A 26153-nucleotide genomic window follows, 5' to 3' on the forward strand; every position below is an offset into this window, starting at 1 on the left:
CCAATATTTCAAATGTTAGCTAGGGGTTTTGTAGTTCGGCTAATAATTTTTAGTGATTATTCCTCAGTCTTTATTGTAACCATTGAATTTCTTAGAAAATAAATAAAAATAAAATACCTAAAAATGAATCTTTATTTGTTGGCTGATATAGAAGTAATAGAAATAATCAAGTGACTTTTTTTTAAGCATTGCTCACTATCTAAAGTCTAGACACCTAATTAGTACCTAATATTTAAAGGGAAAACTTAAATAATCTCTTGAAGACATTACTTTATGAGTTTTTTTTTTTAATTTAGAAAAATAAAAAAAAAATTAACTTTTTTGATATATTTTTATATTTATTTTATATAAAAATGGTATCAAAACAATCCCTATTAATAATAGATCAAGAGAACTAGGGAATTGACCGAGTTGGTTAGGCCCTCGGTCTTAAGGTGCTTGTACTGGACTTAACTGGGTATGTTCCCTAATTCGAGTCCTACTACCTGCACTTTGAAAAAGATTTTTTAGGCCAGCACTATACCCTTTTGTGAACTCAACTGATGCGAACAGTAATTAACCTCTAGTTAAAAAAAAAAAAAAAACACTAATTGCCTGTTTGGGAGTTTAGAGAGGGAGGAGAGTAGAGGGGAGTATAGGGGAGGGGAGTAGTGGAGAAGAGAGTAGAGGAGAATGATTACCCTCCACCTTGTTTGGATGTTTTTATAATTAGTAAGGGGGAAGGGAGTAATTAGCCCTTCCCCTTGTTTTTAACATTGTAATTTTATAAATATAATAAGGGTAAATTAGGTAATTTACTTTATCAATAATTTTATGTGCTCTACTCTCCCTCCAAATCTCTCCAATTTGGAGGAATTAAAAATGAGGGGGTTGGAGGTAGTTGAAACCCCTTCAAACCCCTCCAAATCCCTCCCCCTCCTTCCTTAAAAAACTCCCAAACAAGGTAATTGGATCACTCCCCTTCCCTCTACTCTACTCCCCCTCCTTTTTTAAACATTCAAACAGGGCATAAGGGCACCAGATAACACAACCTATATTAAAAATTAAAAGAAAAAGTTATAGCGTTACTTCGCTTGGCATCCCAGCACATACTCAGCAAAGAGATCCTCTCTTTCTGTGTCTTTCACTTTGACTCCAAAAGAACCGTTACAGTTGAGTTGATAGTCCGGTACTTGTTTTCTGCAGCACTAAAAACTGCTTTACTTTCTTCTTTCCCGCAATCACAGAACTCACTTTTAAAATGCCTTTTCTTTATATATAAAAAATTTAGATACCATATTATTTACAAGGCCATTGTATGAGAAGCCAAAAGATCTAGTTGAATTTTCGAACATGGAGAGCTCGGGGGAGAAGGTGGTCGCCGTTATCATGGTGGGTGGACCCACAAAAGGTATATAAACTCTAAACTCTGCTTCCATGGAAATTGTCTTCATTTTTTTTTTTATATAATTTTTTTGAATTTTGTATAATTATTTGATATATATTTGTTGTTGTTGGGCAGGGACTAGATTTCGACCTCTTTCATTTAATACTCCTAAACCCTTATTCCCTTTGGCTGGTCAACCAATGGTTCATCATCCAATTTCAGCTTGTAAAAGGGTTAGCTTTTTTAAAAAAAAAAAATTCCCATTTCACTTTGTTTGGTCACTGAGAAAATTGTTGAAGAAAAATCCTTTCTTTATGGCATTTTGGCATTTATTTTTTGAAAGGATTAATGGGATTTTTAATTTTGGAGATCAGAGTTATATATGTTTGTTGAATTGATTGGTGGGATTGTTTGGTTTTTGTTGTTGTTGTAGATACCAAATTTGGCCCAGATTTTTTTGATTGGATTTTATGAGGAGCGCGAATTCGCATTATATGTATCTTCAATATCCAATGATTTGAAAGTGCCTGTGAGGTGAGTAGTGAGTGTTTTTATTTTATTTTATATAATGTGTTATGGTTGTGAAATGCTTTGACAATGTTGGAATGTTGGATCACCAATGAGCATTGGCTCAAATGACTCTCCCTCCTATCACAAGGTTGGGTGGAGGATCAGGTCATGGATTCAACTAGGTGTGTATATATCTTAATGTGGTTTCTTGTTGATTCTGTTGAATCTAGGTACTTGAAAGAGGATAAGCCACATGGTTCGGCTGGTGGGCTTTACTACTTTAGAGATATGATCATGGAAGACTGCCCGGTATGAACTCTGATCTTGTTTATCATTCTTTTTTTTGTCCAAGCATGAGAAATCAAGCTTTGCTCTGTTACTTTTTAAAGGTGCTTATTTCTGTAATTAATAGAACAAATGGTGAACTTGTTATATGTGTGCTTTAGTACTCATACATACATCTACTTCCTTTGTGCAGTCGCATATCTTTTTGCTGAATTGTGATGTTTGCTGCAATTTTCCACTACCCGACATGCTTGGTGAGTTTCACTCTATGTATAATATGTGTTAATTGGCTTATGAATATAACTTGTGTTTCGGATAAATCATGTATGACATTTATTATAATGATATATTTGTTTCTTTTTACTTACATAATAAGTTGTAGAAAATGTAATTGTTACACTTGTATTGTTCTTTTTAACAGAGGCCCATAGAAGATACGGTGGGATGGGAACAATGTTAGTAATCAAGGTTGGTAAATGCATAAATGCAGAATTATGTTACAACATCATCACCAATTGCAAATGCTCTTCATCTGTTTTTATTCTTTTCTGGCATCATGCGCAGGTTTCTGCTGAATCAGCAAACCAATTTGGTGAGTTGATTGCTGATCCAATCACCAAAGAGCTGTTGCACTACACTGAGAAACCTGAGACTTTTGTATGTACAATGTGTACTTTTTGTGCAAAGTGTTGTGACTTAATTGGTGCTTGATAGCCTTATTTGATTGCTCATGGTTCCTCACTTCTGGCCATATTTAATTTGGGTTAACTATGTTCATGACATGTAGGTAAGTGATTTGATCAACTGTGGTGTCTATGTCTTTACCCCAGAGATTTTCACTGCCATTGAAGGTGTCTCCACTCACAGGGAGGACACAGGCCAGTATTTATTCATTGCATACCTAATTAGTTATTGCTGTGTATATTCGTTTAGCTCCAGTCTAGTACAAATTTTCATCATTACCGACTACAGTATTTATGAAAAACTGTTTACAACAACTGCTTTAAACCTTTATGAAAAACTGGGGACATGTCTTGAAGCTTAAGTCAAAATGACAAATGATTATTGATGGAGATGGTGATGGTGATGCATAATGATTTTTATTAAAACTCAAACATGCACTCCAAATTAGGAAGACAATTATTGAATTTTTTTTGGCTCATAGAGTGCATTACAATTTGTGGAATAAAGCACAAAAGGAGATTGTTAGCAATAAATTTACATTTATCAGATGATGAGAAGTGTGAGATTAACTTGGTAATGAAATATGGTTTGTGAGAAGTCTTTAATTACTTGAGCCCTTATGACAAGTTGAATTGCTTGATTTAAATGATTAGAAAAAAAGAATTATTTTTCTTGGATCAGCACAGAATATTTAAAACATGACTTCACTGAGCATTTCAAGTACTTAATGACATGGAGATGCTGCTTGTTGTAGCTGAGCATTTCAAGTACTTAATGAAATGAAATATGCAAAACAACTTTTCTGTCCTGTTTGAATCTGACTTTTTTTTTTTATTGCAGCTAATCTACGTCATGTGTCCAGCTTTGAAGCATTTCATTCTTTCACAAGGTTTAACTTGTACTATTACTTTCATATTGAAAAGCATAACTTTAATATGTTATGGAACTGAATATTCAGAAAACACAGTGAAAATGTTTAGTTGCACAACATGCATTACACATAGATGCATTGAAACATGAGTTACAGATCATCTATATAATTTGGTTGTTATATAGATTTTGATCTTGCTTGAATTATAGCAAATGTGACATGTTTCTAAGCTAGATTTTTCAATGGAAGTGCAATATAGGAACTGTATACATAATTATGCAGGTTTCCTTCTTGGGGCATGAAAGCAGTATTACACTTCACATTATGAAGTACTGGGGCATTGCATTTTTTTGATAGGTAATATGAGTACTATTATTGATGAAATCATAAAAAAGAAATATACAATGTGTTCATGAGGATGAACAACAGCAAAGCACAAAACAGAAAACAAAAGTAAAAACAATCAGGAGACTAAACTAGGAGAAGAGGAAAACTGTAAAAGAGAAGAACAATCTGTAAAATCCCAGCACTGAGACTAAATTACTGGAGCATTGCTGTTTGAGCTTCCGTGTGTTTTTATAGAATATCTTTGTGACATGTATTATATTCTTTGCAAATATGTTCCCTTTTCACTGTAATTACGAATTCATTGAATTATATATAGCATTTGGTAGACAACGTTTCTTTGATTCACCTGTTGATTTATGAAAGCTGCAGTTTGTTTCAGTTGTCATTTGCTAATTTTGTTTCTCTTAACAGAACCCTTCCTAAGGATTTTGTAAGATTGGACCAAGATATTTTGTCACCACTTGCTGGAAAGAAGCAATTGTATACATATGAGACCATGGATTTCTGGGAGCAGATAAAAACTCCAGGGTACAATAATTGTGACCATAATTTTCAATCTTTTTCCCATTATTCATAACTTTGGATTACATTTCCTCATCAAAATCTGTCTTGATTACAGAATATCTTTAAAATGTTCAGCTTTGTATCTTGCCCAATTCCGATTGACTTCCCCCCATCTTTTGGCTGGTGGAGATGGTACTAAAAGTGCTACAGTTATCGGTGATGTTTACGTTCATCCGTCTGCAAAAGTTCATCCAACTGCAAAGGTAGTGTCACCTCATCTCCTTCCATAATCTGTGCGCTAGCAGTACCCCCTATTTGCTGTTCTTTGAAAATGTTATTAAAAAATGTTTATGTTGATGAGAATCAATATATGAGATACCCAAACATCCTTTGGTAGTAACCCATTGAAGAACTATGGAATCAAATGTATAACAGTATAAGCTAGAAATAAGTAGGCTTCGATAGTCAATTAGCTCATCCATTGTGGTTCGTTACCAATTACAAATCCCAATATTTGATACTTAGCAGGTAAAACCCAATAATTTGAAGACGTTTGGGGTTAATGTTCTAGGATGGTAGGAACAAACCTGGGAAACTCTTAATATGGGGGAAATGAGAGGGGCATCAAATAGATTAATATATTTGATACTTAGTTATGCCTGAAACAACTAATTTTAAAGGTAGGGTTTTGATGTAATAAGAAGAAACATGGAATCTTGTTCTTCTTCTTCAAAGATCTGGTTAACTTGACCTTTGGACCTTTGGACCTTTGGACACCAAGCACACAAATTCTTTAAGAAGCCCATACTGAATATTAATACTAGGCTGCAACTCAAAAATCTCCTGTATTTGACTGCTTTGAATCTTCTAGCTTTTCACATCTCCCCCCCCCCCCGGCCCCTCTCTCCCTCTCCGCTTTTCCATGTGAATTTTCTGAGTTTCTTTTTTTGAACAGATCGGTCCCAATGTCTCTATTTCAGCAAATGTTCGTGTCGGTGCAGGCGTAAGGCTTATAGGTTGCATCGTCTTGGATGATGTTGAAATTAAGGTACAGAACCGGATAATATAAAAAGACTACATGGTAAATACATAATAAGCTATGGTACCTAGAAGCTGATGATGATGTTTTTTCTTGTTCTCATACAACATTTGATAAAATGTTCTTCTCTTGACAGGAAAATGCTGTTATCATAAATTCTATTGTTGGATGGAAATCATCACTTGGCAAATGGGCACGTGTCCAGGCAAGTGCAGTGATGCAGTTTTCATTATGTTGTATTCCCTAGGATCATTTGAGGAGTAACTGATGTTAACTGAGTGAGAATAGAACCTTTTTTTTTTATTTTATAGGACAGAATTTTTCTTTAAAGGATAAAAAAAAATTGAAAAAATGAAGCTTCATTTTGACCTTTGGGTCAAAGTTTACGCTTGAGGTATAATTGAAGGCTTATTGAAATAAATTAGTTTAGCAATCCAGTTAAGTTATTGTATTGTTCACTCAAGCACAAACAATCATCTTTCTCTTGTGCTTATCAACAAACATTTCATTCCTTTGAAAGACAAAACTGTGTTACCAACAATCTTCCTATGACTTGCAATCACCATGGCTGAAACTTTCTAAATCTCAAGTCTTGTTTGAACCTTGTAAAACCAAATATGTTCATGTCATTCCTAGCTATTGTGGCTGACTAAAATTTAATTGACTAATTCAGGCTGATGGAGACTACAATGCAAAGCTTGGAATTACTATCCTTGGTATGCATCCTCTCTTTCTCGTTTGTGTCTTATATATTTCAAGGCTTTTGATGTTATGACAGCTGTAATTCCAGTGTGCTTCGCCAATGTTGACTGTTAATTTATCATTTTCACAGGAGAAGCAGTGACAGTGGAAGATGAAATTGTGGTGATAAACAGCATTGTTCTGCCAAATAAGACTCTTAATGTCAGCGTACAGGAGGAGATTATCTTATGATATCGAAGATACAGAGATCCTGCAATGCCTCTTAGTTTTGTTGTAATCTTATCTTTTTCTTTTTTCCTCATTTGTGTTCTTACAGTGGAACTATATGATTGAGGTTTTAGAACAAACTATACCAAATATCCCGGCCATATCAATTGTAATGTTGGATAGCTGATTGCAAATTTGTAGACTTGCAATATTTTTGGATATGAATGAGAGGTTTCTGATATACAAGTACTACTGGTAAATCACATTCTAAATTTTCTTATACCCCAGTGAATCTGCTTTCAACTGAATATCCAATTTTAGTTGCCTCTAGAACAATGACATCCAGGTCAATTTGATGGCAACTACCAACTAAAATTTCATCCGTTGGAAATTTTCCCTGAAGGAATCCATGCCTATTTCATATCTTTAAAATCATTCTTTTAATTTTTTTTTTTTTTCTTTTCTTTTTGAGTACACTTCTCTCTATGGAAGAGGGGAGGGGTTGAGCATGGTTCATGGAGGCATACAAGGTTGAGTTGATGCCAATTCATGAAATTGTAGTCATTGTTTGCACTGTTGATAATGGAACTGTCTCAATTGAGCAATAGATTAGAAAATTGTGGATTAAGATCCCTTGCAATACCTGCCGTACTAACTATCAAGGTAGGTACTAACTATTTTATACAAGCACTCAAAATAGTTAGTAATATAATAAAACAAGGCTGCTAGAAGCAAGCTCTCTATATTTAAGACTCTCGAATGATTGGAAGAAGTACCAAACCATTTACTGAACTAAAATAATATTAAAAATCAAACAAATATATTTGAGTTGGGAAAACAATAAAAATAAAAACTTGTATTACGCATTAATAAGGCAATAAAAAAAAAGTAATATACTTTTCATACATTATTATTATTCAAGCTATTAAACTATAAAAAATAAAAAATAAATAAAAATTTCAAACTCATTTTTTAAAATTTTCAAAAATTAACCACTAAGAAAATTTTCAAACATATTTGAAGTTTACAGAGCTAAATATAAATGCTACGTGCCAAACATAGTACTTACAAGCTAGTCAAAAATTAGAATTTCTATCAAGTATTTTGCTACAATCCAGTTACTTGTACACCAAAAATATATCATGCCGATATGCTTTAGTGAACTTCCTCAGCAAGGAAAACAACCCTGTTATTCACAATATCCCGCAACTTCTAAAAATTATCTGCCATCCATAGCTTTGGATTGATCAGATGTTTCAGTGAGAAAGCAGATCGTTGATGATTCATCCCTAGAGATTGGCAGTGTGCTATGAAGAATCAGTCTTCACTAAGCCAAAACAATTAGCATCAGCAAAGTCAACTTATTCATTGGTGCGGCCGTAATTCCAACTTGTAAGCCTGTATTTCCATGGGAGAGATGAGCACATGTCCTTCTTGAGCAACATCTGCAAGCTGCTCAGTGTATCCAAGCATCTCTGTGTCTTCATGCAAAAGATTCAAAGAAGTTGCTCTTGCATTCAGTACTGCAAGCCCCTTGAACATGTAGAACAGATTCACTGGCTCATCAGCAACACTGACGCACTGTGATCTGCCCTTCCGACAGTAAGAAGAATCCCAATGATACCTTTGTAAGATCAGAACAAACCTAGGATCTTCAACCGGGGTCTGAGAATATTTTGCAGGCCGAGGAACCTTAAAGCCCACAATATGCAAGTCACATGGTAAGGGAGCAGCTAAAGGAGAGAAGGATCTTGGGAGTGGCCGCATTGATAAGTCCTGTGCCTTCTTCGCAACGAATGCATGTAATGGATAGTTCAAATGAGCACCAACACGATGAGAAAGAAGAGAGGGGCTCAAGGGAAAAGGATTGGAAACAGAACTTAGAGTGGTGGAAATGTTGGATTCCACAAGGATGTGGAAGACTACATTCACAGGACGATTATCCATCACCCCTTGCCCAAGACCACGTCCATCGTCTCTTACCAATCGGCGGTCAAGCATAATCTCTAACCATCCCTCTTTAAGGCTTGCCACACCCAACGACTGTCGAGTATGCACAGAAAACCGCTGGCCATTGGATGCTTGCATGAATGCAAGAGAAGGCATAGGGTAGTAATTTCCCTGCAGTGGGATCTTGTCGTAGGTTTCTCTCCGGCTCATCTGAAAGCCATTTAGATCAGAGTAAAAGATCCTTTTGTTATCAATATCTGTCTTGTATCTAACTATTAATTCCCTGTCATTAAAATCATTACCAAGAAGCTCAACATGATATTCCTTCTCAATCAGAAACTCCTGTATAGTGTTATCTCCATTATATACACGGGTGCTATGGGAGATGGGGGATTTCTCCCATGCTGTCCTTGGATAAGAGTACACTTCCTGCATCAGATGGCCCTCAGTGATCACCATCTGCCCACCAGCTTCAATAATAGGCTGTGAGTCACCATCAGGTTTAAATAGGTAAGCCCCACCGGAACTGGAGTACATACCAATTTCTTCACCCACAAAATTTTGGGAGCCATCTTTAAAGCTTATTTTCTGTAACAAGCCATAATTGACATCAAAGGTAAGTGTCTGATGCTTGTTCTGGATTTCAGCCACATCACCTTCTGCTTTTGAGCAAGCATATGGAATGGGACAAGTTATTGAATTAGACTGAGAGTAAAGTTTTAGTCTTGCTGGTTTTGCCTTCTCACACCCACCAAAGCCATTAGCAATGTAATATGTTTGCAACCCCAGGGCAGGAATAGAAACTTTCCAGTGGACACGATGCCTCCCAGTAAAAATATTGTTTTTGTCATTCTGCAATTCAGGAGAAATTTGGCTTTGAATGCATGTCCAGTTTGAGTCCAAAACAGCAACATCCGGCCTGTTAACTATAACCATCACGATCTCTTCTCTTGTTTGCTCTGAAGGATTAAAAAAGACCACTGAATGATGAGTTCCTTCACGGGCACTGATTGCCTTATGCACTGGCTGAACATCATATTTGGATCTCACCTGTTCTGACTCAAACTGAGAAGGGTTTTGATCCAATTTGTCATGGCGGATACCAAGCAGACCTTCTATGGCTTTAGACATAAAAATCTGCAAATCCTGCAAAGAAGCATGCATCCGATTCCCATAGTCCTGAACCACATGATCCTTAGCAGTACCAGTGACGCCATCATGATGCTGGAAAAGAGCTAAGTTTCTTCTTGCAGCTGTCAACTTGTGGGAAAACCCCATGGGCAGCCTTTCACATTGCGATCTATGGCAATACCCAAGCAATAAAGCCATCATCATTTCTGCGGCACGCAGTGTTTGCTCTAGTACCCGATCAACAGCCTTGAAGAAAGGCCTTGAAACGTAATAGCCACTCCAATAGTCCTTTTGCCTATCAGAATAAGTAAAGAAGTCACCTGATAAAGAAGGAAAACCTTCAAGCTGACCAGACCCAACCTCACCAGGTTGTGAATAATTTACTCTATCAGCCTCCTCACGCAGGGTTTGAAAGTAGTCTTCTAGAGTACCAAACTTTGCCTCCGCATTTAAACTTGGATTAGAATTGATATAATCAAATAACAATTGGTAATTCCTAAACTGAGCTTCTGCTTCATCAGTGCTGACATAACGGAAATCGTCTCCAAGAGGAACGAGAAGTGTATTTGTCCGGTATAGAGTTGACTTCTTCCTGTATTGATCTAGTAATAATAGTGCCCTCTCCTTAACATTATCTTTATCGGTCTCTACCGGATGCTTTCCCCAGGGGCAAAGTTCATACCCAAAGTTATTTGATCTAGCAAAGTCAAACTGACAACAAATAGCAGGCTCCGGCCCACAAGTATGTGGAATATCATATGAATAGAAGGGCATCATATGGACAAAAATATCAGTAGATTCCTCAGAATCCCAGCTCTGGCGCCATATGTATTCCAGATTCTTATGCAGCGAGAGTTCCTTCTTCAGCTCATAATGGGTCCTCTGGATAAGCATGTTCTCAAAACCCATACGACGGAGAAGATATGCCATGGTAGGTGAGTAACCAAATGGATCTATTGCCCAAGAATTTTTAGGAATTACTCCTATTGTGTCATTCAACCACCTATTCCCCTCTGTAATCTGATACATGAATTGCAGAGTCGGATCAGAATGGGATGAGATTTCAATAAACATTTCTGAATACAATAGTACCAGAAACACAGAGCTAGCCAATTCCTTGACCATGAATATAAACTCTTTGAAACAAAAATTGCTATTTCCCAGCATGCAAACCTATGTATATGTGATGAATATATATATATATATATATAGTATTCAATTTTCAACAAAGAACCAGAATAACCAAACACATAGCAGCATAGACTGTACCAAAGAACACCGCAAAAACATAATAATGCCCAAAACTAAAATGGCACTTAGTCACCAGACTCACCACCCTCGCGTATAAATTGACTCCAAGATGTCATAAATGTTTTAGATGACATATCCCAGAGAAGAGAAATATAAAGAGTGATCTAGGATGGATTGGGGAATCTAACAATCACGTGCTTGTGATAGGTTTAAGGTAAGGAGAATTTGTGAATGTAGGGTTTAGATCTTTAAAAGTAAGGGTTTTGCAATTCTTTAGGTTACGCTGTTACAGCGTGTTCACCATCACGAGCATGCAGTAATCTATCTATTAAAAAAATTGTTACTTAAAAAAAATAATAAATAAATAAAAAGGTTAGGATTCAAGAATAACCAAGGTTTCTATAGGGAAGGAGAAAGATTTAAAACTGATATCAAATCTTTCCACAAGCTGTAAACAATAACCGTGAACTGTAGCATAAATAGTGCAGATGTAAGGCAATAGTAGCAATGTTAAAAGAGAGGAGAGAGAGAATAGAGAAAGGAAGTAAGAAAAACATACTAAAGCTATCGTGCAACAATACTTAAAACGCTTAATTCTTCTGTCGATCAACTTTCTACCATATGCGTGAGCCCAAAATCTAAAACCCAAGGCCCACAACCAGGACTCTTAATGGATGATTACTAAATTATGAAAATAACATTGACTCTATAGAAGGGAAAAAAAAATACTAAATCAAACATTAATAACCTGATTAACTACCACAGACACTTCTTATTGGTTGTTCCCTTAATCTTAGGCCTCCAAAAAGGAATTTTTCCTCCAGCCATGCAATGTTTGCACCATTAAAGAAACTCATAAAATATAAACTTGTAATATCATAACACAATAACTAAACACACAAGATTATCACGAAAAAATTAATACTAGTCCAACAAGCCCAACATCAGATAGTTAACAAATAAAAATCACAACATAGATTTGCATATGCCCTGAACTATGAGAGTATTTTACTCCATTGAGTGTCACATGAAGGATGCTCAATGAAAAATCTATACAATTGTAACAATAATAAAAGAAAATAGGAAAAGGCTTCCAGTTTACCTGCTCAATAATGGCAAAAAAATGTGAATTGGCCTGCATCAAGAAAGAATGCCATGCAAAGTCAAGATTCCTGTTCATTAGAAAAGTATCTATTCCAATATTAAAAATTTGGAGGAAAAAAGTTAATAGAAAGGATGGTTTTAGATATAATCTTAGCCATGATTTATGGATGCTAAGGGTATTAACTCACAACTGGCCTTATTTTAGTTCAGATAAAAGCCTATGAATATAAATTACCTCATCATTCATTACCCAGCCACCTCCAACAATTTCGAGTTGCCCATTCTTTACTAAATCGATAAATGAGTCTCTTTTGCTCTCAGGGGAATCCTTCCACCATCTCTCCAAATAAGACATCTCTTCCCATATAAATTTGCGCCGAGGATCCTACACATCAGAAGTCCAAAGAATCTTACTAAATCTCATAATTAATATACTCTATTATTTTTTTAATAAGTAATATACTTTAAAATAAATAAAAACATAAGCTTAGTTTCCTTTCTTTTCCTTTTTGTTTTTTTTAAATGAATTCATCAACAAAAAAAAAAGTACAAATAGGTATACCAAAAGATTTCAAAGCCAAGCTTAATTTCTTTTTCCATAATATTAATACCAATCAAGTATATGACCAACAAAATTAATTTGTTGTGGAGTGGTCCCTTAGCATTTTTTAAATCTATTTAAAAATCATCAGAGCCTAAGATGTCCCCCCACATAACAACCTCTTCTTCTAACCTTGGTTTCTATATAGAAAAATCCATACCCAAAAAATAAAACCGTTTACATGTTAAACCTCTTTGTTTTAGCAACAAGTTCATCAATCACCTCCCAAAACAAAACCATCATAAACAAATTTCAATCACAAACCAAGTCAAAAACCAAGTATAAAACATCAAAAGCTTTTAAAACCCACCATTTGATATAACAATCCCAATACAATTCAACCCCCCCAAAAAAAAAAAAATTCATAAGAATCAAAACCCAGCTCACCATTCAATTCATCATTTCCACTACAATTCAAGAAATCCGATATAAAATTAAAATTTTTAAAATAGTAATAAAAAGAAGCAAAACCCATTTTACTATTGATTCATTAATTCCAATACAAATCAAATTTCATCAATCACCTCTCAAAAAACAAACCATCATAAACAAATTTCAATCACAAACCAAAACATCAAAATCTTTCAAACCCACCATTTGATTCAACAATTCTACCAAAATTCAACCCCAAACAAAAAAACAAAAATCATAAGAATCAAAACCCACCTCACAATTTTATTCATCATTTCACCTAGAATTCAAGAAAGCCAGTATAAACACAATTTAAAAATAAAAACGAAAAGAAGCAAAACCCACCATGCTATTTGATTCATCAATTCCAGTACAATTCAACTCAAAAAGACAAAGAACACAAAAAACATACAAAACCCAGTTCACCATTTGACTAATCAATCATTTCCACTACAGTTCAACCCACAAAAAAATAAATATAAAACGAGCAAAAAAATCCCAGATTTACCTTAGAAAGTGTATTAACAATGGTATCAAGTATATGCCTAGATTGCTTTTCATAATACTCCTCCACCGTGAGCTTCCACCCTGGATCATTATGCGAATGCGGCGCCACAAACACCTTCAACTTCTCCGAATCCCACTCATTCCCTTCATAACTCACCTTCCACCCTTGCTTCCACGCCCCACCATCCACATCCAAGAACTCTATCTTATCGTACAACTCCTTCGTCGTCATATCCACCGCAGACTTCAACACAGCGTCGATCTCGTTCGGCACTTTCCGAGCAGCCGGCTTTCGCGTGGGCTTGAAAGAGAAGCGCGATGGGCCGAAACCGGGCCTGGAGGATTTGTTGAAGTGGGAAGAGATGGGTCTCGGAACGCCGTACCGGAGGATCACGAGGAGGAAGAAGATGAGGGAGACGATGAGGCCGATGGTGAAGAAGTTGGCGAAGATGAAGTCTTTGAGGGAGAATCGCCGGCGGGATTTGCGGGTGAGCTTGGATTTGGGGTTGTTTGATGAGAATGGGAGGAGTGAGTGGGCCCAGCTCCCTCCTCCTCTCCTGGTGCTGAAAGCCATTTTTGATTGAATCAGATGATCAAATCAAACTGTGCTTTTTTTTTTGTGTGCGTGTGTGTGTGTTTGTGTTTTTGTTTTGGTAATGTTTTTAATGTATTTGGAGGATTTGTGATTTGGGATCTATGGGAAATGAAGGAGAGAGGATACTCACTTGACTTGTGCTATTGTGCCTATTTTTACCGTGGGGAAGTCTTTCTCTTCTTTCTTTCATGTTTCGTCATCATTTTTTTTCTTTTTCAAAGTCAAGAGTCTCTCAAAAAACAAAACAAAAACAAAAACCAAAAATTTTATAAAAAATTTAAAAAAAGAAAGTTCAAACTTAAATGTCAAGGGAGAGAAATGGGCCACCAGATGATGGATTTTTTCAGGTTTGTCATTTGTGGAGCCCAATGTAATTGAAGTTTCTTGATATTTGGGGAATGATTGTCTATGTGTAATGTGTATAATTAGGATTTAAATGTGTATAATTAGGATTTATGGCATTTGGGGTGTTGAACTTTTCTATATTCTTGAGGAGGACTTATAGGAGTCAAAGTCTTTTAGATGTATTATTCCTAACTTGTTCACAAATGGAGTAATTTAAGGGATTGTGTTAGTTAGGGTAGTACGGTTATGGTTGGGTTCTCTAGGTTTGTACTTAACTCTTTTCTTTTTATTGAGAAAAAAGAAGAAGACAAACTTAGAGAACCCAATTTGCCCAATTGGTTGATCTGATTTAGAGGATCACAATCAATTTTGATTAGTCGAGCCATCAATAGTAAGTCTAATGGGGCAAAAAATGTCAAATTGTCAATCGTCGACAAATTTATTCACCTATCACTCAAATAATTCGACTTGACCAACAAATCACACTCACTTCTTAGTTCTCACCATATCTATACATTTGCCTTAGTAAAACTAAGCATTTGTCTTCGACAATGGACCCCATGACTACCATTAGGACAAAAAATGGAGCAATTCTTTCCAAATTCACCCACCGTCGTTGCCCTTTTTGACGAACTACTAGATGGACAAGCCTCCTCAATGATTTAGCCATTGCCTTTATTGAAGAGCCACTTAATGGATTTTGATGATTCCAACTAATAACCCAAAAAGGAAGTCGCTATGGATCGTAGCCTTCTCAATCAACATTGGATTTAGTTTTTTTGTAACTAGATCTAGTTGGATTAATTTGTGGGTTAAGCCTTAACCTGCCTCTATCAACCTGTACCCACCCTAACAATATAGATATTACAAAATTTTGAATAATGGATACTCCAACTTTTTTTGTAAAACAAATTGTGGGGAGTGGTACAATCACCACTCGGGCCAAAAGCCCAAAAAGTAATTGGGCCACGGGGAATGACTTGGGTCTAGCCTATGTATTGAAGAGAATGCTCAGAAGGTTGTAAATCATGAAAAAGGTGAAAGCCAAATCGTCCCAAGTATTGTGGACAAGGGTGAGTACCACGGTAAGCCAATCCCCGCGGAAAAGGAAAAGCACTAACTTACCGGAGGCATGGAGCATGTATAATCAATGTGCGACCTCCAAAAGAAGTTGGTAATCGCGAGAAACCTCTAGAATGCAAAAGATGACAAGAAGAGTGAATATTTTTACCTCCGCATTAATGAGGAGATTCTTATCTAACCTCTGCCGCATTAAATGCACATAAGACAGTCTGAATAGTACACGCAACCCCTAATAGTCAAAATTCCAAGATAAGGAAGGGAGGAAACCGATAAAGTAAGGGAAAATATCCTTGAGACTCTAGATGGGTGCAGAACAGCTATGGTGATAAGAGCAAGGACTAAAACTATAAAAAGGGGGTGGGAGGTAGAAGGAAAAGGGAGAGAAAAATCTGTCTAAGAAGAGAAATAGAAATAGAGAGAGAGACTAATGTGGCGTTTGGTACGGAGGAATCCACATTACTCCTGGCATCTAGATTCCTGAATGTAGCTATTCCTATGTTTGGTTTCATTGGGAATGTGAGATGATAATATTTGGTTTATTTCCAGGAATCTTAAATGAATTATTTATTTTTCCCATCCTATCCTTAGATTTGAATATAAACTACCAAGTCCTTTAAAAAAAAATTCCTCTAAATAAATAATGAAAAACCAAATATAAACTATTACTTATGACAAATTCATTAAAAATATAGTCTAACATTTCAAAATGACAAATACAATACAAAAATAACTATTTAAATTCTTAAATACTTTTATTCTTAATAATAATTTTTAAAAGAGTTTAATCCATAACAAAACAACTTGACAGCTTTTTTTTTTTTTCACACGTGAAACCTAAATAAAACTTTGTTAAAGAATATATCAACATAGTTGTCTATCCTGTTTATATTATTTTGGCGGGAAAATATAAAGGCAAGAGAAAAGATATTGATGATTTGTTTTATATTTTATCTTTAATTCCGTAAATGATAAGGAAAAATGGTTAAAATTATCAATTTATAAAAAATACAATTTCTTTTAAGCTTGGGAATCTGGATTCCCACCTGTTTTAAAGGGAATCCACATTCCTATTGAGAGGGATTTAAGGGGGGAATCTAGATTCCCCTAACATCTGATTCTCTAGCGTGATTTGCAATCAAACATGGGAATCTTTAAACATTCCTAAGAATCCTAAAATATTACCCCGTACCAAACGCCACATAAGGGTGATACCACGGGAACAAGAAAGTTTCCTATAGTAGCATTTGTAATTGTAATCATAACACTTATGGTCAAAGAAATCAAGTGCTTGTGTTTCCCATTGTGGAGTATTTATTCCATATTATTTATTTATTTTTAGTTTGTGTGAATTATTGTAGCAGAATTCCGAGGAGCTTTCCTCGGGGAATAGTTTCTGTGTCACTACACAAATACTTGATGATGTTGCACACTTACTATTGTAAGTGCACAATTGCACCTAGACCCAAGGATAAACGTGGGTTCAGGCCCAATGAGCCTTAAACAATAAGATTTGTAGAGTGTGGATTTGAAATCTAGTTTAGGGGTTTTGGAAACTTGACAAGCAGGCTAGAATGCCACAATCTTAGCAAATGATAAACGAATGTGACAAAGGAACCTCCTCGGACGTAAGCCAAGGACGATTTATGTATTGCTTCTTTTTTATGTCAAAATTACAGTTCTTAGTTCTTTTTCTGCTCACTGACTGATCTCTCCCTCTACCACCTTCTTGAAGTCCTTATATAATAGCTGGAAAGTTTTATTCTACTGTTCAGGGGTCATTTTGCGGCCAGGGAGGTAGGTGCAGGGTCTTTAATGTGGAGGTAGCAGCCTTTTTCCCAGATATTTTCATCACGCTGTTGCCTCTAGAGGGTACTTGGATCCCCCTCTTATCCAACAGTTTTTCCAGGACTCTGCCTTTAATTTTCTTGGCAAAGCCCAGGGTACGTGCCGGGCCCATCCGAGGAGACATTCATCCTCGGACGGTTCCTCGGATGTCCATAGTATAGGCTGACTCGTGGGCTTAGGGGCTCAATGACAAAAAACAAACTGGTGCCAATTGATCAAGCCCACAACCCATTTGTTTGTTTTATAAATCTTACCACCCACAACTATAATAAATTTTATTTAAAAAATAAAACCCTTAAAAATATCATTTATATTTTCTTAATATTTTTTCTACCAATATATTATATATAAGGGTAAATAAGTATATTCTTTAAGATTTTAAATAGAAATATTTAATGTCCACTTTTCTCAAATCTTAAAATATAACCTTTAATTTATTTACTTAACAAATAAGAACCAAAGACATATGATTGAGATAAATAATAAAAAAAAGCAACAGAATTTAAAATCCTGATATCCTCCGGTGGTTTAAAATCATCCAAGTTGTTATTGTGCCCAACATTTTGAAATTCAAATCTAAACTAAATTTGAAAGTTTAGGCTAACAAAATTAACTTTAAAAAAATCAAAAAGAAATTCAATGGTTTCTTAATCTAATACTTAATAAAGAACAATCATCGTTACATAAACATTATAAAATAAAAATGTATCATAGATATTTTTTTAAAATATTATTAAGGGAAAAAAGCCTATAAACACGCACAGAAGATGCTTGAACTTTGAAGAGGCCTCATATGAATGAGAGAGCATGAGTTTTTACTCATGATGCTTTATTAGGGTAGTTTTACATTTAGCCTTCTATATTAACTTCTTCCCATTGTATTCCAAAATATGAAATGATGTTTTAAATTAGCCAAACAATTCAAATATTTAATATGCTTTTATTACGTTAAATGCTTTAAATAGATTTAATGAATAACTTTTAAGTTTTCTATTTTTTGCATAAGAATTAAGCTTACTATAGAAATACCAGAGTTATTTATTTATTTTTATACAAGATAGAAATTCTACTCTAATCTAATCTAAATGTATATATGTGTGAAACTCCTTCTTAGAGACTTGAAACCTGACCCCTACCTCTCACATCCCATAAACACTTATATTTGTAAAGTGACCATTGCACCAATGGTGTGCAGTGGTGAAATACAAGAGTTGGAATCAATGGATTGGGTCAAACAACTCAAATCTTTAATATGTTTTTGTTACTTTAATGCTTTAGATAGATTTAATAGATAGCTTTTCAATTTTATCTTTTATGCATAAAAACTAAGTTCAATGTAGAATTGCAAGAGTAAGATTCAATGGATTAGGTAATATGATTATTTGTCTCTACACTTTTGTCCAATCAAGCATAAATAAGAGTTGTCTTTCAAGATAAACTTTGATGGAGCGATTATTAAAGACAAAGCAGGAGCAAGAGTTTTGATTTAAGATGATAACTAGTTGCTCATTGCAGCATTGAGTTGCAATGGAGGAGCAATTTAGATTTAGAGAAGGTAAATCCAACAACAGCTGTCCTGGCTATTAATTTTGCAACTGAGATAGGTGTTACAGATATCATCTTAGAGGGAGATTTAGCATATGCCATGGACAAGCTTCGATCCAATGAGTAAGATAATTCATGACTAAGAGTTATGGTAGAGATTTCAATATTAAGAATAAGTATTATGCATGGTCATTGTAGACCCTCATTTTTTTACAAGCCCAGAAAAGAGGAAGGCCTAAAGTCATGTTCTATAGAAAGTATTGAAGTACCATTAAGTGAGTGGCAAGAACAACGAATAGTGGGTCTAACAGACAAATAAATAGATCCTAAGAAAGTAAGTGGGCCTAAAAAGGCCCAGAAGAAAGTAACCATGAACCCATGAGCTGTATAGATGTGGAAAAGTGAGAATGGGCCGTAGCTGTTACAGCAGGCCCAAAGTAGCACAAGTAAAAGAAAGTAAGGGACTGTGGAAAACCCATAAGCCCCAAAGGAAAAGTGAGAAATGATTGGGCCAAGGAAGCCCAAGAAATTAGTAAAAGCCTATAGGAGACGTAGAATTGAAAAAGGGCCAAGGACGCCCGAGAGAGTAAGTGGGCCAAGGACGCCCAAATAGAAGTAGGTGGGACAATAGGAGCCCGCGAATAGCAAAAGGACCCAGAGGGATCATTGGGCCTTTGGAGAAAGAATGAACGAAAAGGGTCCAAAGTGGCCCAACAGGCTTGGGGTCAATAAGGCCTCATGGTAAGCGCAACAGAATTGTGTGGCAGGCAGCAAGTAACAAGAGCCGGGAATAAAAGGCTTAGAACAGCCCACGAATAAGCATGGCCCAGTCCTCAGAAGATGCAAGCCACAAAAAAAAGGTTGGGCGAAATAACCCACACTAAAAGAAGCCAAAAATGAGTAGTAGACTAAGTAGTTTGACGTTCAAACTGCGGCAAGCAGGATTTGAACAAGCACGGAGGTAAGGCACGCGTAAAGCCCAGACACCACTAGCCTGTACCCAGCCAATATAGGACATGGTGAGGTCATGGGTCAGAGGTAAGGGGGTATGGTTTGGCGGTGGGGAGGGGGAAAAATCCATTTTTGTGTTTCCTGCTCAAGTTCTTTTGGAAGCAATGTCCTGCTGGGAGGCATGCGAACCAAAAGAGGCAAGGATGAGTGGGAACCACTAGGTGCATGCCGTAAGGGGTAAAGGGAAGGAGAGTATTCATCTCGTGGCAGGTAAGAATGCCGCAGGGAGTAAGCAAAACAAGAAAGTCTTCTCTGACTGAGGCAGGGTAGCACTGACTGGGTGATTGACCAGTCAGTGACGGTCGGCAAAAGAGCCCAGACCAAACAAAAATGGTTAAGGGCTAAAAAGGTAAAAAACCGAGCGCGGCTGATCCTATATAAGGAGTTCTACAGTGAACGGCAAAGAGGGACGAAAAATGGGAGAAAGGGAACCTTGGTAAAATAGTAAGAAAAATTATAGAAAACAGGGGATTAGAGGGCGCAAAGAGGAAATGAGAGAAAAGATAAAAGAAAAAGGGAAAGAAAGTAAAAGAAAAAGAAAATAGAAGCAAGAAAGAAACAGAGTGAATGGAGTGATTGGCATGCATCGAATGGATTGATCTCCCTCTCCCCCTTTAACTCATGCTCCCTGTTAACCAAACAAAGAACCTCAATTAGCCAAAGTCACTTAAGCCCGTTCCTTCAAAGCAACTAATTTCCCCTCAGAGAAATTAGTCGCGTTGAGGGAGTGGTTCCCTTTCTTGACACGAGCTTTATGAAACAGCCCATCGCGGCAGGCTAACGTTTATTTACTTAATACGCTCTTGACTCTCATCTGACATTTTATTATTCTGATATTGTATTGTAAAGCGGCCATCTTTCATTAAGGCCCACTGACTATGTTGCTTAAATCTCTATTATTTTCTGTCTTCTTTTATCATATCTGCCTGCAGTAGCTAACGTGACAGTTCTATTTGTCGTAAAAATCTGATTACCAAAAGGCATTGTTTGTGCACAAGCTGGACCAGGAAGGTTTGTTCTTGGACCGGTCCCAACTCTCCAACTCAGAAGAAAATCTTGGGCTCAGTGCAGCAGCAGGCAACCCAGCCTGATATTGCAAAAAAGGCCCACACAGTCATAAAGATAATTTCATATAAAAAAAATAGTTTTTTTATTAAATATTTTAAAATTAATTTATACTGTACTCATGCATCGCATAAGACATTGGCTAATTTTCCTATGTAAGAGTGGATTATAATTAGCTTAATTGATAAGTCTCATAGGATTTGAACATAATTTACACCAAAAATCATTCGATATCTTGACTTGATAATTAAAAATAATCATCATGAGGAAATACTCTAAGTTTAAATTCATCGAAAATATTCAGGATGTTGGAGATAAAGGTGGAACTGTAGAAGTGTAGAATTTCAACGTACGACATTTGCCTTTTGTGGGCATCTAATTTGGGAAAAAATCTTGGGTGAGACAGGCGCATGCGCCCATTGTCTCACTAACATGTGGGTCCCACACGCATGGGACCCACATGTCAGTGAGACAATGGGCGCATGCATGCCCGTCTCACAGGTTACCTTCTCCACGTTTGGATGTTTGGAATGATTACTTCCAACTTCCAATATTTTATGGTATTGAGGCTTAGCTATTGAGTGAGTTTGAAAACTTTATAGCTTTTTGGGTGGGTTTGAAAATTATGTTTCTTCTTCTAATATAGCAAATGAAAACTTCCTTTTGTGCTGGGCTGCTGGTAGTCGGGTACTTTTATGTGTTTGGTCATTTATTATTCACTTATGACATTAGAATCAATTGGTCAAAAATAGTTTGTCTGAAGTATTGAATGATCTTCACACTGTGGGTTAAAACTCAAGTCTTAAGAGAACTGTTCATAATAATCCCCCTCCCACCCGCAATTTTTTTATACATCCATCAGTGGGGAGGTTTGAAATTTATGTTTGTATTAATAACATACAAAAGAAAATTCCCTTTTTGTGATGAAAATGGTACTTCTATGTCTTTGGGAGTTCAATCTTTTTACTGTTTTCTGCTTCAATTTGGTCACTAATGACATTACCAAATAAAATGGTCAAAAATCAACTTGTATCTCAAGCGTTCCTGCGGCACCAAGATCTTTTTGCTTTCCTATATACATCCATCAACAAGGTTGTGGTGCTGATCTCACAAGCAGAAGGTCTAACAACAATATTAATAACACCAAATTTCAAGAGGACAAAAAAAAAAAAAAAAGAAGACACCAGCTACCCTGTGGCAGGTAATTCTCTTCAATGATATTTCATGAGTTACAAATAGGGGAAATGAGAAGCAAATATATGTATGTATATAACACTTCAAAGTCTTGCCTAAATGATTAATTAAGTAGGGTACATGAACAATAAGAAATCCCAACTAGTGATCAGAGAAAGCATCCACATTACAAGATAGATTAGGAAAATACCAGAATGGATCACCTGACCAAGCACATGTGGTAGATATTTTGCACAATGGAACATCTAAGGAATTGTGTATCATATCCATATGGTGTGTTTCCATGATGGGGAAAGACCCGGGATATCTACCATCCAAGAAACTTCCAAGATTGTCTATGCAATTCATAGGTTGTTGGCTACCCCTCCATCTGGTTATGTTGCTAAATCCTGAGCTCTTATAGTCACTATTCAGAAACAATGCTTGATCTTTGAAGTTCTGCATCTTCACCCATTCCATCTTCGAAAAATTAAGCTCATAAACTTCTTTTTTGGCAATTGACACAACTCTACGAATCATGAAGAGCTGCTCATCAAAAGCAAGTAAATATAGTTCAAAGCTGCTGCATCTAATACTTTGTATTTCCAGCAGGGTCACATAAGGATGGGGATTCAGGTTTAGTACTCCAATTTCACCATGATCGGTTAAAACATATATCTTACCCTTGAAGACAACTCCATCTACAAACCACCAAGGACTGTTCGTAGGACTGCCCTGAAAATTTTCAGAATTATAAACAGTCCAATTGACATCTGTGGATCTACATAATTGTAAAAATGGGGACCATCTGTCAAAAGCTATGATTACATACTCCCACAAAGGCATAGCTAAAGAAGCAAGGATGATAAAAGAATAAGGATTAAGAGGCCTAGAGAAACGGAGTTCATGTCTTGTAAAAGGATTCAGAAGCCAAATCTCAGAATCAGCTCTTTTTTTCCGGTCTTCCAAGACTAAGTACCCACAAGAAAGACCGGAACATGTTTTGCCAACAAGGCTCGGCAATATTGCCTTGTACAACCTTCGGTCAAAGATGCTGTAGAAATGACAAGCTCTCTTAGCTTGTGTTGATAAGAAGACAAGAAGTGGTGGTTGGGATGCCATAAACTCTTTCCTATGAGCTGCAACATACAATCTCCATCCTTTGCAGACACAGCCAAACATAAGATAGTCTATAGCACCTAGCTGATTTGCTATCAGATGAAGCAAAACCTCATGGAGCTCCGACCATGGCCTCCAATTACTGGTATCAACCATCTTTTTCTTCTTATTTCTTGGCCCCTTGAGATTTAAGTCACTGCCCCCTTGCAGTACCATGCCTATACTCCAATGAAGAGAAAATAGATTACATTCAATATATGAAACTAAAGAAACATTTAACAGATTTAGCTATATATCATAGCATCTTATAGTTTTCAACCCAATTTTACACATTATATACTTGTGCCCAAGATATCTACAGTTAACAACATATTATGATATACTTGTGTCAACAATATCAACACCTCTATCAGGCAAAACTTACTTCAACCACCCCACGTATACAGATAAATAAAACATGCTTTGAACTTTGAAGTATAAGGCATTATAAAATAGCTTATTATCAAGCTGCATTTTCTTTTTTAGGCACAAATGCAAAAATATCACAATGAGAACAGCAAATTCAGTCTAACAATTCTTCAAAACACATAGTACTCATACTGAGTACACAACAAAAGCAAAACTCAGCATATAACCATCGCACCCTTTTAGCTAAGTTCTCCTTCAGACAACAAATACTATAACATGTGATTCAAAATTCTCTTTCCTACTTTTCTTTTGTTTTCCTACAGTTTCTTAGCTACCAAACAGACAGAAGGCCCATACAATAATCTTATACTAATTTTTTTTTTAATAAAAAAAAAATCCGGGAGAGTAAATCAGTAAAGTACCTGCTTTGATGTTCTCTGTCAAACTAAGTGACAACCTTAACAGTCTGTTTGGTTGGGTGGAAAAGAGAGTGAATGGAAAATGGTGGGGAGTAAACTGAAAAGGGAACAAGAACACAGTTTTCACCTTTTTGGTTTGGTACAAAGGTCAAATACGAGAGGAAGGGAAAGGGAAAGGGAAAGGAAAGGGGAAGAAAATGAGCTTTAAATTGAGAAAAAGACTTTTTTACCCCTTTTCCTATTATCTTTCTTTGGTCTTTTGCTTGTTTCTTTGTTTCATGTTTTTTCATCTCATACTAATTTGAGTAATTTCCTTCTTTTTCGTTTTTTTTCTTCTTCTAATCACATTAACACAGTTCGGGGTCAACAATATATTAATGAATATGAATAAACAACTTGTGCTTTATTCAAACTTGTACCAAAGACTTCATTTTTCCTAGTTTAGAATGTTTAGTTATCTATATGCAATTTACTTTGAGAACCTTAAAACACCCACCTATTACAAAAAAAAAATATCCAATTTTTTTTTAAATACACTATAAATAATTAAATACTATTCACCTTTTCGAAACATTGCTCTTACAAATTAAATATGGGAAACTAAGTAAATTTATAAAATCTTGAAATAAAATTATATGATGTCCACTTGTTTAAATTTTTTTTTTAAACCTTTAAGTTAAGTTCATTTTTTTCTTAATAATTAAGAACTAAAAAAGAACTAAGGTCCAATAATAATCTTCTAACAAAAGTCCAATAATGATGTCCTTCTCACCCAAAAAACAAAAAAACAAAAACAAGAGGTCCTATAATGAGGCAAAAACTTAAAGGTGGCGTTTGGTATGAAAGAATCCACATTGCTCCTGACATTCAGATTATTAGAAATGTGATGTCTTGCAATCTAGATCCCTATGAATGTAACTATTCTTATATTTGGTTTAACTGAGAATCTAATAAGATCCCTAGAAATGTGAGATAATAATGTTTAGTTTATTTCTAAGAATTTTAAATGAATTATTTATTTTTCTCGTACTGTTCTTAGATTTATAAATCCAATATCAAGTTTTTTTTTTAATCTTCCTCTAAATAAATAATGACAAACAAAATATAAACTATAAATTATGACAAATTCATTAAAACCATAGTCTAACATTTTAAAATGAACAATACAAAAATAACTATTTAAATTCTTGTTCTTTATGAAAAATCTTGTTAATAAAAATAAATAATTTATTTTACTTTAGCATCTAACCATAATTCTTAACCATAATTTTAAAAAGAGCTTAATCCCTAATAAGACAACCTAACATCGTTTATGTCTATAAGATATTGATGATTTGTCTTATGTTTTATCTCCATTGTTTAAATAATAAAGAAAAATGGTTAAAATTGCCAAGTTATAAAAAATACAATTTCCTTTAAGCATTTGGATATCTATCTGTTTTAAATGGAATTCATATTTTAACAAAAAGGGGGTTGAGGAGAATCTAGATACCTTTGACATCTGATTCTGTGGTGTAATTTGCAATCAAACATGAAAAATTTTAAATATTCTTGAGAATCCTAAAATATTACCCTGTATCAAACACCACAAGATAAAACAATCAAAACAAAACAAAATTGATCTTTAATTTTAGCTATATTTATTTCTTATTTATCATTTTTCTCTCGTACATGTTAATAAAGATTGTTATTCAACATTTCAAATATAGAATTATCTAATCCAAAAAATATAAAATGGAAAATGGTTTAAAACATCTCAAATTCTTACACCCTTACCACCGTCTTTGAAAATTCAAAATCTAAAGAGATTAAACCGTTTAGGTTTAAAAAACCAACTTTAAAAACTATAAAAATAATAGTAATAATAAAAAATAATAATACCTACTTTTTTTATGAATGAAAAATGGGTAGAGGGGAGTGACTTGAGTTGGTGTCTTCTACCTGAACGTGACCATAGTAACACTCTACCCACTAGGATCGGGCCTACAGGAGTAAAATAATATCTACTTTTGAGCTTTTGTAACGAGACTAATGTATTATTATTTGTTCAAAGTATAGAAGTGTAGAACCTCGA

The 26153-nt window shown here is 35.4% G+C and overlaps 3 protein-coding genes across 5 annotated transcripts; 1 reads left to right on the forward strand and 2 right to left on the reverse strand.

The window, feature by feature from the left end:
- Positions 1 to 1063: 1063 nt before the first annotated feature.
- LOC142637855 (uncharacterized) lies at positions 1064 to 6757 on the forward strand. 2 transcript variants are annotated; one of them, XM_075811811.1, is made up of 15 exons: positions 1064 to 1390; positions 1502 to 1599; positions 1800 to 1900; positions 2107 to 2185; positions 2355 to 2415; positions 2583 to 2629; positions 2726 to 2818; positions 2949 to 3039; positions 3686 to 3734; positions 4476 to 4592; positions 4684 to 4831; positions 5524 to 5616; positions 5744 to 5812; positions 6281 to 6323; positions 6440 to 6757. In XM_075811811.1, exons 1-15 carry the CDS (start codon positions 1333 to 1335, stop codon positions 6538 to 6540), a joined length of 1248 nt encoding a protein of 415 aa, XP_075667926.1. In that variant the 5' UTR covers positions 1064 to 1332; the 3' UTR covers positions 6541 to 6757. The 2 variants fall into 2 exon arrangements, with proteins under 2 accessions (XP_075667926.1, XP_075667931.1); XM_075811816.1 differs by lacking the exon at positions 3686 to 3734 and having other exon boundaries at positions 2949 to 3043; positions 4434 to 4592.
- Positions 6758 to 7520: 763 nt separating this feature from the next.
- LOC142617739 (alpha-mannosidase 2) lies at positions 7521 to 14248 on the reverse strand. Of its 2 annotated transcripts, XM_075790697.1 has the most exons (4): positions 13473 to 14248; positions 12188 to 12337; positions 11951 to 11983; positions 7521 to 10617 (listed from the first exon to the last, which is right to left on the reverse strand). In XM_075790697.1, the coding sequence occupies exons 1-4, from the start codon at positions 14043 to 14045 to the stop codon at positions 7882 to 7884; spliced, it is 3492 nt and encodes a 1163-aa protein (XP_075646812.1). In that variant the 5' UTR covers positions 14046 to 14248; the 3' UTR covers positions 7521 to 7881. The 2 variants fall into 2 exon arrangements, with proteins under 2 accessions (XP_075646812.1, XP_075646817.1); XM_075790702.1 differs by lacking the exon at positions 13473 to 14248 and having other exon boundaries at positions 11951 to 12020; positions 12188 to 12325.
- A 7912-nt stretch (positions 14249 to 22160) lies between these two features.
- On the reverse strand, positions 22161 to 24224 carry LOC142622159 (putative F-box protein At1g44080). Its single transcript, XM_075795591.1, has 2 exons — positions 24083 to 24224; positions 22161 to 23470 (listed from the first exon to the last, which is right to left on the reverse strand). The coding sequence occupies exon 2, from the start codon at positions 23466 to 23468 to the stop codon at positions 22296 to 22298; it is 1173 nt and encodes a 390-aa protein (XP_075651706.1). The 5' UTR covers positions 23469 to 23470; positions 24083 to 24224; the 3' UTR covers positions 22161 to 22295.
- Positions 24225 to 26153: the final 1929 nt, after the last annotated feature.

This window comes from Castanea sativa, chromosome 1 (genome assembly GCF_040712315.1).
Source record: "Castanea sativa cultivar Marrone di Chiusa Pesio chromosome 1, ASM4071231v1".
Taxonomy (NCBI): domain Eukaryota; kingdom Viridiplantae; phylum Streptophyta; class Magnoliopsida; order Fagales; family Fagaceae; genus Castanea; species Castanea sativa.